We start from the raw sequence: 15,771 nt of genomic DNA on the forward strand, positions 1-15,771 counted from the left end.
TGAGATAATTGTGGTTAATATAAGGATTAAATGAGATAATTGTGGTACACAGTACATACCTCACTGGGTTAATATAAGGATTAAATGAGATAATTGTAAATTGTGTTTACACAGAGCCTGCCACAACATAAGTAGTCAATAAATGCTGGCTGGTGTCATGACTAAAAAAATAACTTTAGCAGAGCTATCAGCAATGGCTTTTCAACTATTGTAGAGAAGCCCTGACTGGAAATACCCACAAAAGTATCCAATATGGGGAAACTAGAAATCAAAGATCCCAGGAGAGATACAGACCCTTTTCTGTGAACCTTCTTTTTTTTTAAAGAGATTTTATTTATTTATTTTAGAGATAGAGCAAGAGAGAGCAGGCAGTAGGAGGAGCAGAGGGAGAGGGAGAAGAATTCCTGCTGAGCCCGGAGCCCAAGGCGGGGCTTGATCCCAGAACCCTGAGATCATGACCTGAGCCGAAATCCACGGTCAGTCGCTTAACCAAGTGAGCCGCCCCCACCCGATGCCCCTGTGAACCAACCCTCTTATAACAAAGTATATAGAATATGACTTGAAGTCTTCATGTTGCCCACCAAACCCAAAGCTTAAACAAACCTCTTGACAGGAATGACTAATCTACAAATGGTGAAGAAATGCAAGCAGTGACTGTAAATCTTATCCTTCCCAAGTCAACCCTGACTTCTTTCTAGTAGCCGCCCTTTTAGAAATAGCCTGTTTGTGTCTGGTGCTGTATTTGAGGCCCTGGAAACAGTATCCGTTTATCACCACACAAGGTGACCTTACAGACAAGGAAGCTGTTCTTCATGTTCCCCACACCTGGCTAGCTACAGAGCTCAGGTCTTTCCTCTGAGCCATGCTGCCTCCCCACAAAGATCCAAAACAGATAAGAAAAGAGGTTTCTTTGCTTAATGTTTTGGCAAGTGATTTCTCAAGAGAATCAGAAAGCTAAAACGAGAACCAGTGTGACGAAATAGATGCTTGTCTCTGGAGAAACCAACGTGGGCTGCCACAGGTGGCAAGGTGGGAAAATCTGAAACCTGATGTGATAAACAAACATCTGTTATTTTTAATGTTCCTGTTAAGTGTTATCAAATGGATAATACAGAAAGTTTATTACAGCTGGCTCCCAGCACCCAGAATTCTAGTGACGACTGGTAAATACTCCTGGTGTTCTCCATGGAGTATGTGCTCCATAATTCTATTTACTACTTTTTCAGGGGTCTACAATGGGAAAGAAAAAAAAAAAACCCAGAGATGCAGAACAAAAGATGGTATGTCAAACTAATGGAACAATTCTCAGGAAGCAACACATGTTCTTTCGGGTCAGTGGCAGCCTCAGTGCTCCGAAGTGCAGAGCAGAGAGGGCAGTGCTACTACTAACTACCGTTCAAGGCACCTGTGGTGTAACGGAGGCAACATGAAAGATGCTTGGCTAGTTCACATGAGCTCTGAAAAGGAATCCATGGGCGTCTGGATCTGATGGATTTCCGTCCAGGAAACCCGAGAGCGCCGACATGCTGTGGCAAACACCCGCTCTCTCTGAAGTGACATCTACTTACGGGTGTTCTAGACCAACCTCTGACCTGCATCTCTCACACGGAACTCGCTGGAGCTGAAGCACAGCCCTTAACCACGCCCACCGAGAGCTCTGACATTCAGGAAGTCACAAAGACAAATCATAAACACGCTACCCAAGCCAACAGGAAACTAGAGGCTGCCTATAACTACCGGCATTCATTTATCTCAGTGATGGGGACTTCAAAAATCATGCGAGACGGTGCCAGAAATACTCGTTCATCTCTTCTCCTGGTGAGGTGCGCTGCCCAGCGTGATAGCTTCACTCAGAAGATATGTGTGACACAGCTGGCATCCGGGAATCGGCGACAGCAGGCTCACTGCTCTGGCCTTGAGCATGACTCAGGCGGCCATTCACGCAAAAGAGCAATTGGCTACTACGGACGAACTGAAGTTCCGTGTTTTGACAAAGAGAAGTCTGCATGCTGAGGTCAGGCCTCACCCAGCCGTATGAAGAAGAAGAGAGAATACTTCTACTCAGGAATACTCAAGCCAAGTCCATTTGGTTCTGGCAGTGTATTGATTCAAAATATGGGCACAGCTCTTCTCCCAAGAACCCAACAGACTTTGAAAGCAGCTTTGATTGCATACTTTCTAGTGCAATGTCAGGGCAACTGTCCTACAAGAGCCTCGAATCTTTTCACGTGTTGATCTCATTATAAGCAAAATACATTTTTGGTGTGTTTTTGAGAGGGAATTTGATTTATCTTTAATTGTCAATGCCCATACCCTAGGTAAGATTCAGTCATTCCACTTCTAGGGACCCAACCTACAGAAATGCTTACACATGTTCACAAATTCTCCCCCACTCCAGACACAGACACACCATTCAGTGCTCATTATAGAGAATATGGGAAAATTAGAAATCCCCAGGATCTGTTTGATGGTAAATGACTAAATAATGGCAATCTACAACTGTGGATAATCTCTAAATGATATTAATACATGCAAAGATCTTCAAGGCGAAGTGAAAAGCACCAGTGATAGAATATGTATAGTTTCAACTCCATTTACATAAAAAAAACAAGCTCTGTACAGCCCTGAGAGAGTAAGGGGACTTTCACTTCTTACTCTGTTTTGTACTGTTTGTATTTTTCCAACGAACATGTCTCTCTTGTAACTTACAATAACGTTAATGTGCAAATAAATATAGAATCATATAACTAATATAACAATTAGCTATAACCCTATAATCCAGAATGCTGTTGTGTGCATTTTGGTGCTATAAATCCTTCAAAATAATTTCCATTGAACTTGTACCACTACAAACTTTTATAGCCTGTGTTTAAAACACTCAACTTTCTCCATACATTCCATATTCTTTTGAAGCATTATTTTGAATGGCTGCTTAGTATTCTATCTTATGGACATACAATTTATTTAAATAATCTTCTATTGTGGAGAACTTTGGTTGGTTTCTAATTTTCCTGTATAAGAAAGCCACTGTGATGGTTATTCTTGTACATACATCTGTGTACACCTTTTTTTATTTATTCATGAGAGACACACAGAGAGAGGCAGAGACACAGGCAGAGGGAAAAGTAGGCTCCCTCTGGGGAGCCCAATGTGGGACTCAATCCCAGGACCCCAACATCACACCCGGAGCCACAGGCAGATGCTCAACCACTGGGCCACCCAGGTGCCCCATCTTTATTTTCTTGTAATAAATGTTCTGAGGTTTAATTTACTGGATCAAAGAATATGACCATTACTGCATTTAATTTACTGGGCCAAGAGAAAGGACATCACTAGCATTTTTTGAAAGGCTGTACTAATTTAAATTTATATGAGAAATGTGTAAATGTTCTTGAAAGAGTATTTTTCTGGGCACCAATTCAAAGCATTACAACATTAGAGCACTGTCATTTTGAAAGACAAAAATGGTATTTCTTTACTTTTGTTTGTACTTCTCTGATTAAACACATTTCTGTATGTTTATTGACTACTTGCCATTTGTTATTTTGAGAACTGTTTGTGCACTTTCTACTCTGATGACTTCTGTTCCAAGAATTCTGAGTTTGCACTAGATTTTTGAAATTTTTTTGAAATAGATTACATACTCCTGTACAAAAACTCCTTACAAAAATATACCTAAGTGACTAGAGAGATAGAAAGTCTTTAAAAAGATATGAAAGGGTAAAAAAAAGCAGCATAATTTGAAGATCTCACTGAAATATAGTTCAGGTATCATCAGATTTTTAGTCAAATTCCTTGTATTTAAGATCAAAAGTATTTTTCTTTTACCATTGAATTCTTCAACTTCCAGCTCTGGAGCAACCAGGTAATACTGCTCACACAGCATCTTGGCAGTTTCATAGGCATCTGCAAAGAAAGAAAAAAGTTTAGCTTTAGACATAAGCAGACAGATAAAATAAATAAAACCAGGACAGTTACTAAGCTGATGGACTTAGAATTAACTATTGCTTTTTTAAAAATAGTCTTTTTTGGCTATAATAAAATCATTATGACTAAACCAAAATCTCTCCACCTTTAAAGTTTTAATGACCACTACAATATCAAAATACCACACTAATGACACTATGGCCAGTTCTATACTAAGCATACATTTGTTTAGCTTTTAAATATTCCTAAAAGGCATTTTCCATGAAAATCTATAAACCCAAGACCGTACTTTCGAACACAATGCAATCTGGCTAAATTGCAGCTAAAAGATATTTGTAGCTAACAATATTATTGACTATATTCCCTATGCTGTAGTATTTATCTCTGTGACTTAATTATTTTATAATTGGGAGGTTGTATCTCTTGATCTCCACCAACTTCGTCCCTCCTCTACCTGCCCCTCTGACAACCACCAGTTTGTTCCTGTATTTAAGAGTCTGTTTAAGATTTCCTATTTAAGTGAAATCAGATGTTATTTGTATTTCTCTGTTTGACTTATTTCACTTAGCATAATACCCCCTAGGACCATCCATGTTGCTTTGAATGGCAAGACTTCGTTCTTTTTTAAGGCTGAGTAATATCCATAATATATATACATACCATTCCTTCTTTACCCATTCATCTATCAATGGACACTTGGGTTGCTTCCATATCATGGCCATTGTAAATGATGCTGCAATAAATGTAGGGGTGCATGTATCTTCCAATCATTGTCTTTGTTCTCCTGATTCCTTTGGGTAAATACCCAGAGGTAGAATTACTGGATCATATGGTACTCCTATTTTTAGTTTTTTGAGGACCTTCTATACTGTTTTCCAAGTGGCTGGACCAAATACACTCCCCTAAAGAGTGCATAAGGGTTCCCTTTTCTCCACATCTGCACCAACACTTGTTATTTCTTGTCATTTTGATACTAGTGATTCTGACTGGTGTGAGGTGATATTTCTTTGTGGGTATGATTTGCATGGTGACAGATGGTGACTACATTTATTATGGTGAATACTGAGTAATGTATAGAATTACTATGTTGAATTACTATGTTGTAATGCCAAAAAAAGTAACATTGTACATCAACTATACTTCAATATTAAAAAAATATTTCATTAAAAACTTATGACATTCTAGAAAAGGCAAAACCGTAGCGGCAGTAAAGAGATCAGTGGTGGGCAGCCCCGGTGGCGCAGCGGTTTAGCGCCGCCTGCAGCCCGGGGTGTGATCCTGCAGACCCGGGATCGAATCCCACATCGGGCTCCCTGCATGAAGCCCGCTTCTCCCTCTGCCTATGTCTGTGCCCCTCTCTCTCTGTGTCTCTCATGAATAAGTAAATAAAACCTTTTTAAAAAAAGAGAGATAAGTGGTTTCCAGGGTTTCAGGGGGAGATAAGAGTGACAGGGATGAATAGATAGAGCATGGGGCATTTTTAGGGCAGTGAAACTACTCTATAGGATACTGCAATGGTGGATACATGTCATTATGTACTTGTTAAAGCCAGGAGAACTGTACAACACAAAGAGCGAGCCTTAATGTAATCTAGAGACTTTAGTTAATAATAGTATATCAATGTTGGGGTGCCTGGGTGGCGCAGTTGGTTAAGTGGCAAACTCTTGGTTTTGGCTTGGGTCATGATCTCAAGGTCATGAAATCAAGTCTCGCATCAGGCTCCACTCAGCTGGGAGTCAGCGTGAGATTCTCTCTCCCTCTCCCTCTGCCCCTCCCATTCCTGCTCCATCTCTAAAATAAATAAATAAATCTTTAAAAATAGTAATATATCAATGTCGGTTCTTCAACTGAAATAAAAAGAATTTTTGAATATATTTTTTAAAATAATAATGCTCAATATCTTAAGATTTGCCAATTATTTGTAATGAAATAGCAGTAAGTATTTGCTGAATGAACTGGTTTCCATGAGCCACACACTCATGGACACTACCATAGCTTAAAAATATCCTTTAAGTTAGTTGAAGGTAATAGGTTGGGGCTGATATTTATCCAAGTCTGAGGAGCAACAGTTTGCTTTTACAAGGAAAAGAAGACATAGGGTAAGAAGATCAGGGCTATTAAAGAAATAGCTGGAAGAGAAATCAGGCAGTTCCATTCCAAAAGACACGGAACATTCAGAAAGCAAGTGCATTATTACCGACTGCATGGGTGCCTTTTCTATTGAACTGTAAGCAATCTGCGATCAGGGTTTGTGTCTTACACTGGGTTTGTAACTTGTATAGAACCTAGTATATACCTATTAGATGGTCAATACATATTCCTTCCTTGGATAAATGTTAAACTTTTTGATAACTTATTTTTAAAACAGCCTGAGACATAATTCTTGTATCCATACAAGTCACCCATTTCAAGTGTGCACACAATTCAGTGGTTTTTAGCACAGATGCACAGTGTGCATCCATCACCACTATCAACTTCACATAAAAAAAAAAAAAAAAAAAACAAAACAAAACAAAAAAAAACTTCACATCATCATTACCAGGGAAAGAAACTCTGTGACCACTGGTAATTGTTCCCTGCACCCGCCCCAGCCCTAGGCAACCATGGCTCTGCTTTCTCTCTCTAGATTTGCTATTCTGGACACTTTATATAAGTGGATCACACAAAACGTGGCCTTCTGGGTCTGGCTTCTTTGACTTAGCAGAATGTCGTCAAGGGTCATCCGCATGGCAACATATGTCAGTACTTCATTCCTCCTTACAGCTGAATAGTATTACACTGCACACATACACATTTTGTTTATCCATTCATCTGTTGAGGGACATTTGGATTGTTCCCACTTTATGGCTATTACGAATAATGCTGCTATGAACACTGATGTCTAAGTTTTATTGGTGAACATGTTTTCATTTCCCTTGGATATATACCTAGGAGAGGAAAATTGCTTGATCGTAAGGTATCACAATGTCTCAACATTTGAGGAATAGCCGAATCTTTTCCAAAGCGAGGTGGTTTTTTTTTTTTTTAAGTTCCATCTTCACAGTTTCTAAAGATCAGATATTCAGATTACTTTAAAATGCTTCACAGGGGATCCCTGGATGGCGCAGCAGTTTGGCGCCTGCCTTTGGCCCAGGGCGCGATCCTGGAGACCCGGGATCGAATCCCACATCGGGCTCCCGGTGCATGGAGCCTGCTTCTCCCTCTGCCTGTGTCTCTGCCTCTCTCTCTCTCTGTGACTATCATAAATAAATAAATAAATACCTTAAAAAAAATTAAAATGCTTCACAGGTGCATTTGCAATGTTTTCAACTGGACACCAGCTCTTTGGAGACAGGGTTGTACTTTTTTTAATATCCCCCCCCCATCAATATTGTACGTAGAGCAGATACTGGTTTAAGATTCAAGAGGACAGAAGAAAGAGGGGGGAAAGTAACCCCTATAGAATTTAAATACACTAAAATGTGACACTGTCAACCTAAAATAAAAGATTCAGGTATGTTCAGACTATAAATTTTGGTTCATTTACCTCATACTGTTACCTAATTTAAATTTTACATAATATTTGACCCCAGAGTAAAAGTTCTGATTATTTTATTAGACTTTTAGAATTAAACCAATACAAAGAATCACAGAGACATTAGAAGAACTATGACAAGATGAAGTAACAAGGGATGCACAAGGGAAATGTTATTAAGAGGGGAAAAATATTTTTCAAAACAGAGTTGATCAGTGTGAAAACAGACATTTAAGTAGGATTGATTTTTAAACTCTAATAAAAGAAAATGAACATTTAGAATTATACTAAATTTACAAGGCTTTTCCTAAAGTAGAAGAAACCTCATCAAATAGCTGCAAAATAGTTTTATAAAAAGACAGGAAATCAGGACCCACTCTTTGCCTTGGCTACACCACTAAACAATGCTACATCTCCACCTAGTGACACGATAGCACAAAGCCGACGAGAACCTCCAAGGCCACTTTCCTTCAGCCAACAAATAATGAAATCTAAAAATGGTGCTTTGTTAATCACACACAAAGCCGACATGCCCCCACAAAACAACTCCCCCGAGTATATAACATCTTTAAAGACGTTTAAACATCATTCTTCCATTCACTATAAAAGGAAAAGAACCCAGTTCCGCTAAATGGGCGAGTTCCTCATGGCATTAGCTTGGCCAGGAGCATGGGATTATAAGACCATTATACAGTGAAGGTATTACATAAATATAACATATGCAAGATGAGAGTCCAGAAAGCAGCAGCCAACCTAAAACACAAAGACCTAAAATCACATGTGAATAAGAATTTTTACACCATACTACTAATTATAGCATATAGATGCTGTAATTAAGAACTGCATTATGGGGGCGCTCAGCTGGCTCAGTCAGTAGAGCACTGGCTGGCTAGAGCCAACATTGGAGCACTGTTAAATGCAATAATCCTTCTGCCCCCGAGAAGGTTCTCAAGATGTAGTCAGTTATACTGATGACAGATCTTTTTCGTCAGACTGGGAACTGAGGCCTAGAGTGTTTTCCAAACCTGGCAGGATGTAGAATTCATCACCAAGTTTTAAAAAAGTGGATAGATTATAAAATGAGCCCCTGGAGATTATGATGCGGTAGATCTGTACTGGGGCCTGGGAATCCATATTTTAAAGACCTTAGGGGCACCTGGGTGGTTAAGTTGGTTAAGCATCTGACTCTTGGTTTCCGTTCAGTTGTGATCTCAGGGTCGTGAGATTGAGCCCTGGGTTCTGTCCTCAGTGCAGAGTCTGCTAAGATTCTCTCTCTCGGGTGCCTGGGTGGCTCAGTCGGTTCAGCATCTGCCTTTGCCTCAGGTCATGATCCTAGGGTCCTGGGATGGAGCCTCAAATAGGGCTCCCTGCTCAGTGGGGAGCCTGCTTCTCCCTCTTCTTCTGTGCTTTCTCTCTCTCAAATAAAGAAATAAATAAATAAAATCTTTTTTTTAAAAAAAGGATTCATTCTCTCCCTTTCCCTGCACACACTCTCTAAAATGAATAAATAAATCTTTTAAAAAAAACTTAGCAAGTAATTCTGAAGAGAAGCTAGATTTGGAGCCCACTTGCTGGAAAGCCAAGGATAGGTCTGTCACTGTCTCTCCCAGGACATGAGTGATCATGGGGTTTTGGGGTAGATGACAGCACACGTACACTCAAGTTTTGTTTTAGCACTAGATCTTCTCCTACTCTCCAAATAATTTCTGTTTAAGTTAACATAAAAATGACAAAGCTTTAAAACAACATAACCAAAATTCAACTATTGGCTTATTTATTCATTTCCTTTATTCTAGAGTAAAATACAAGTTCCACTTATAGTAAGATTTCAGATAACACTTCCTTTTCTAAATTAGAAACCAAAATTTTGAAATATGATAATTTATCAAATCATTTTTATCTGCAATATATTTGGGCCAGTATTTACCACCAATCTTTAAAAGCAAGGATCAGGAAAGGACTATAATTGTCGCTGAACATAGTGTTATTTGTTATTTTCAAAATCTGTTTTCAAGGAAAATAATGATCATAAAGTAAAACTGTGGGTGTGGCACATATATACTTCCCCAGGCTACTCAAACTGTAAACACATAAGCCTGAATATATTTTATTTAAAAGGGCAGGGTGAAGGTTCACACAGCAAGTAGCTCAACAGATTCAACTTAGCCAGGAATTAGGTTTTTTTTAAAAGATTATTTATTATTTCTTTATCTGAGAGAGAAAGAGAGACACTGAGGGGTAGGAGGGGAGGCAGAGGAAGAGGAAAAGAACCACAAGCAGATTCCCTGCTAAGCGTGGAGCCCAATGCAGGGCTTGGTTCTAGGACCCTGAAATTACAACCTGAGCTGAAATCAAGAGTCAGATGCTCAATCAACTGAGCCAAAAAAAAAACTGAGCCACCCAGGCACTCCCCAGGAATTAGTTGTTGGTTTTTTTTTCTTTAAAAAGCACACATGAATGTTTAATAGATTATGGAAGTTATTTTATCAGACTTTTTTACTACAAGATTTTCCTATTCAAAATTCACCAGGAAATTCTGTTATCAAATATTAGCCTCTATAGTGAATACACACAATCATTTGTTTACAAATATCTTATAAGGGGCTAGACAAGGATAAATTTGAGTGAGTGCTAAAAAAACAAACATGAAGGTGCCAAGGTCCCTAACTTGGGTCTAACAGGATATAAAAAAACTGTCAAGCTCAAGTTTAAAAAGCCACTGCCAGAAAAGGTAACAGATGACCACAAGGCATTACCAAGTCATCACAGATATGCAGCTTTAGAAATCCTTTTAAGGTACAAAGCAATTCTAGTAAGGTATGTTTATCATCCTTCTACCCAGAACCCATCAAGGGGGAACCAGAGTTTTGTTTTAGCACTAGATCTTCTCCTACTCTCCAAACCAGAGCCAACTAGACAAGTGGGGGCAGAACATCTAATATAGTACAACCAATCTTTAGGTTGATCAGAATCCTGAAACCTGTGGTCATGGGAAAAAAAGATGGGCTGAGCCAACTAAATTCATTTTTTGAGAATTTAGGATCGAGACACTCAGGGCAGAAGACAAAAAGGATACAGAGTTATCATGATCTAGAGGGCCTGGAGTGCCCACCATTGCCCTGAACGAGCTGCCCTAAAGTCGGGCAGCCTACAGACAAGAGAAAGATGGAGTGGCCATGACTTGGCAACCCCAGTTGTAAAGATACATAGAAAACAACCTTGTTTTCTGTATCCCAGCTCCAATGTCTATAGCTCCAACTGTGATGTGATTGCTGTCCTTGGATTACCATGGGACCTACTAGATTCTTTTAATACATCTGTTTCTTGTGCTAACATGAGTGGACCTCTGTACCTTGCAACCTGAAGAGCCCTAAATGAGAATACAAGACATTATTTCTGAACCAGCATAATGACATGCTCTCAGGATACCATTTGTATGCTATTATGCTAAGCAATAACAGCATGTAGGAACAACATAGGCAAGCTAACATCACTGTGAGAACTGACTTCTGTACCAAGTATTTAAGTTTGTACCTTTAAAATGATCTTACCACGGGATTTTCCATTTTATTTCCCGGTTTCTCACAAAGAAAGGAGAGAAAAGGGTCACAATGGAAGGTACCTCCCAGAGGATAATAGGAACAGCTTTACAACACTAATTCTAGCATTCACTACTATGAGTCTATAATTTGCAGATGTGTAAAGGTAGATATTAATGTGCTAAGTAAGCAGTGAGGAGGCAAGCTTCAGTGTTCTGCGCATTTAATTAGTGTTATACAAGATGCACCCCACTTTTACACATTTATACAACTGTCTGGTCAAAAATAAAAACACTGTCCCTACCCTTCTATGTCAAAGTGTTCTGTAGTCTGAAGAGATCTAAGTATGGCATCATCGCTGGTTCATTAAGGCTCCGTAAGGCTGTGAAACACACGTGTGTGTACGTAGACACACGTGCGTACACACAGGGCATGTGGGCTGGATGTGTGACTGTGCTTAACTCGTGCAGGACCTTCGCAGCCAAGAAAATCAACAGGAGAGCTGTCACTGAAACCCGGAACCCCTACTCCTTCCACATCAAGCTTCCAAAACCAAAATGAAAGGAAAAAAATATCTGAGATAGAGATACACCAAGTAAAGTAACTGAGAAATCTAGTAGGACTTGAGGAAGATAAAAAGCCCATGAAAACGTACCAACTACTCAACAAAGAGGAAGGGAGCAGTAAGACTTCACTGAGTCCAAAGATCCTGACACGCATTCCTTCCTCTCTGACAGCACGTGGGAGTATGGGGGTAACTATATGGTGTGAGCCCCTGAGACCTTCTGATCATTGCTCCTGGGGCATCTGGGGGTAGAGACTCTGGTGCCTTTTGGCCAGAAGGCACAGAAGAACCTGCAGGCCTTTTGACCACTAGTGCTCTCTGCCTTGTTCATTCTCTCAGTCTTACCTTGAGCCAGAAAGAGCCTCTGTTGGGTGTTCTGACACTCAGGGAATTGCCCAGAGGGAGTGAAACCGAGAGCTGTTGAAATGCGCTTTGGTTTACAGGGAGAAGAGACCTCCTGGCTTCCTGTGAGGGTGCCCAGCCCATCTGCCATGGTATGAAAGGGACCTGATTTAAGGCCAATACCACACTGAGGGATAAAGACTGTCCACACCTGGCTGGAAAACCCATTCGAGTAGTGTGATGGGCCTTAGTGCTGGAGGAGGTTAAACAGACAAAGGCTATGGATTCCGTAGACACAAAGAGTACTCAGACTATTTGCTGTTGCGTACTCATCTGTAAATGTGGTAGGAACTCAAATATATAAAACAACATTCTCAGCTAAGCCAGGAAAACAGGTGTTTTTATTCTTTTCTTTTCCTGCACCTTTTCTAAACTTTCTTCAATGAGCACTTTTGAGTACTTTGATAACATGGCATTAGTCCTCTCAACTGATCCAATGGGGAGCAGGAGTTGGATGACTGACAAAAATGCTGGATAAAGGGCAGCCTGGGTGGCTCAGTGGTTTAGCGCCACCTTCAGTCCAGGGCCTGATCCTGGAGACCCGGGATCAAGTCCCACGTCAGGCTCCCTGCATGGAGCCTGCTTCTCCCTCTGCCTCTCTCTATTTCATGAATAAATTAAAAATCTTTATTTTAAAAAATGCTGAATAAAGTAGGCAGCCCCGAAGTATGACTATTACTGTAAATGCTAACTTTTTTTTTTTTTTGTAAATGCTAACTTTAAATGCACGCTTGAATCTACAATGACGCCTCTGCCAACATTTTCAGACAAGGCCATAGCCTCTTCCTTCACTATGGATCGGTTTAGGGTTGTAGGTCATCTTTCCTAGATAAACAATGCCACATATATCTGTGAATTCCAATCCCTATTCCTTTAAAGAGTAATAAACTTAAAAATACTTGGGCAGCCCCAGTGGCTCGGTGGTTTAGCGCTGCCTTCAGCCCAGGGCCTGATCCTGGAGACCCAGGATTGAGTCCTGCGTCAAGTTCCCTGCATGGAGCCTCCTTTTCCCTCTGCCTCTGTCTCTGCCTCTCTCTCTCTGTATGTCTCTCATGAATAAATAAATAAATAAAATCTTTAAAAAAATCTAAAAAAAAAATACTTGTGAAACACTGTGAGCTCACATTCCTTCTGAGATTTTTTACTCAGGGCTGCCCCGGAACCTAAGAGTTATCTGTTTACTTTCACTTCCTTACACTTTTGAGAGACTCTTCTTTATCAAGTCTTTCCAAAGTATTCCACTGGATTTTAATGGATGTTAAGTCTCTTTTTTGTACTCAACTTTCTTCACTTTACATAATATTTAAACAGATTATGTAGTCACAGCAGGTGGAAAACTTATACCAATGGTTTGAGGATAAGTAAGTGGCCCTTAGTAAGCATCACTAGGTAAAAGCAGCACAAGAACATTCTAGAAAGTGTGCACAAGCATACTGAGCATGCTGTGGGTATCAGGAGGCACGATCTGTGAAGGGAATGAAGGATGGCAGAAAAGTCGATTGTGTGAATGTAGCCTGATGTGTTTATGCACTTTCAGAAACTGAAACCTTCTGCTGATTTCCTTAAGGGAAGAGGCTGTCAAAAAATGAACAACCTGTTCTGAAAGATACAGTTGGGGAGCACGGAGCACATGAGCCCTTCCTCTTTTGCACATGAGCGTGGGGTAGGAGTGTGTATACAAGCATGCGTATTAGGGTAAGTGCAATCTGAGCAGCAGAAGAGCATAGGGGGTGGTTTTCATAGGACCTAGCATCACCAGGAATCCAGGCTCTAACTTATGCCAACAGTGGCAGGAATGATTGCATGAGGACATTGTTTTAGCTTTATTTACAGTACAGTAGTGCTGCTCCTGGGTAAAGTGGAAACCGGCCAGAGAAAGAGCAGTCAGAGCTGTGAGTAGGCCCGGGGCGGGGGCACATGATCCGGTCAGTGGTCAGACTGAGACTCCGAAGGACCAGGAAATCAGGAGGCTGTGAGGTAGGCGGGAGGCATAAATTTTCACTTTCTGTCTTTCACAGATCAATGGAACTGCTTTGCACATCATCTTCAGCTAGTTTTCAGTACAAAACTTCCATTCCTAAGAGCGAAGCACAAGTGGTGAGGGCAATTCTGGCCCTCGAGAAATTGATGACAGTCAGAGAGCCCAAAGGAAGTACAAGTCATGCCAGGACCAGGGAGGAGAGAATAGGGCCAGTAGAGCAGTGCAGACAGCAAGATTGCACCTAAAGAGTCAAGCGCAGCAGGCTCCTCTTCATCCTCTCCTCTGACCCGACTTCCTGACTCACCTTGGCGTCCACTTCATCTCTCGGCCCAACAGGAGTGCCACCGGTTGCCTAGAACTCTGTTACTTATCTAACTGTACTGATCCATGGTTTAAATCTCTCTGAAAATGAATGAAAGACCGTATGTGATGAAACAATGAGATGAGAAACATGAGTCTGTTTTTACAACGTGGTTATGAGTAACTGCAAGCATAGGCAAAGGCATAGAGCACAGTATAACTCCTCACATACCCGTTACCAGCCTCGACAGTTTTCAACACGTGCCCAGTCTTTTCTGTTGTATGTAATTTTGAAGCAAAGCCCACATATCATTCTATACTATGCGTAATATTTCAAAAATAGCCTTCCTAGAAGCTAGGATTCCTTTGAAAAACATGATCATAATACCAGTATCACACCTAAAAAATTAACAATATTTCTTGAATGTCAAATATCCAATTGTCTTATAAATGTCCTAAGTGACTTTTTAAAAGATTTCATAGTTTATACCAGAAATAAAAGTAAAGGCACCAATCTATTATAAATAATCAGTGGCATAAATGAGAATCCTTGGGCACTTATATGATGCCCAAGGACTACTGCTAATAACCTTTCCTGCAGTCCTAACTGGGTACGAGCCCTGCTTTAGGAACTCTCTCTATATTAACTCATTTAACCCTACAATAAAGATGACTTAGCAAAAGCACCATTTTATAGATGAAGAAACTGAGGCCCAAAGAAGTTAACGTAACATGTTCAAGGTTGCCCAGCTAACCCAAGTGTCCATCAGCTGATGAATAATCAAAATGCAGTATATCCATACAAAAGAATGTTACTCAGCTGTAAGGAGGAATGAAGTACTGACACAGATTGCCACACAGATGACCCCTGAAGACATTCTGCTAAGTGAAAGAACTCAGATACAAAAAGCCACATTTTATGTGATTCCACTTATGTAAAGTGTCCAGAATAGCAAATCTATAGAGAGAAAGCAGACCCATGGTTGCCTAGGGCTGGGGCAGGGGGCCAATTGCCAGTGGTCACAGAGTTTCTTTCCCTGGTAATGATGATGTGAAGTTGATGGTGATGATGGATGCACAACTGTGCTAAAAAAAAAAACACTGAATCATGTGTACACTTGAAATGGGTGAAATGTAGGGTATGAGAATTAGATCTCGATAAAGCAGGTTTTTTAAATTTTTTTATTTATTTATGATAGTCACAGAGAGAGAGAGAGAGAGAGAGAGAGAGGCAGAGACACAGGCAGAGGGAGAAGCAGGCTCCATGCACTGGGAGCCCGACGTGAGATTCGATCCCGGGTCTCCAGGATCGCGCCCTGGGCCAAAGGCAGGCGCTAAACCGCTGCACCACCCAGGGATCCCCTAAAGCAGTTTTTAAAAAAGTAAATTATCAAAAAAGGTTTAACATGTATCAAATTAAGGAACATTTATTGACCATCTTAAAGGTATATACTACATTCTGTACAACTTATAAAACAAATGTAAAACACAAAAGCTGACCTCAAATTGCTTACAGTTCAGAAGAAAAGCGCATATACAGTAT

At 40.4% G+C, this 15,771-nt stretch overlaps 1 protein-coding gene across 3 annotated transcripts in view; it reads right to left on the minus strand.

Annotated features, from left to right (window-relative positions):
• Positions 1-15,771, minus strand: part of PDK3 (pyruvate dehydrogenase kinase 3) — a 74,288-nt gene that overhangs the window by 26,151 nt on the left and 32,366 nt on the right. For all 3 annotated transcript variants that reach the window (XM_072816325.1, XM_072816327.1, XM_072816328.1), the window contains exon 6: positions 3,829-3,906. In XM_072816325.1, the coding sequence (XP_072672426.1) occupies positions 3,829-3,906 (78 nt within the window). The remainder of the gene's footprint in view (positions 1-3,828; positions 3,907-15,771) is intronic.

This window comes from Canis lupus, chromosome X, assembly GCF_048164855.1.
Source record: "Canis lupus baileyi chromosome X, mCanLup2.hap1, whole genome shotgun sequence".
NCBI lineage: Eukaryota > Metazoa > Chordata > Mammalia > Carnivora > Canidae > Canis > Canis lupus.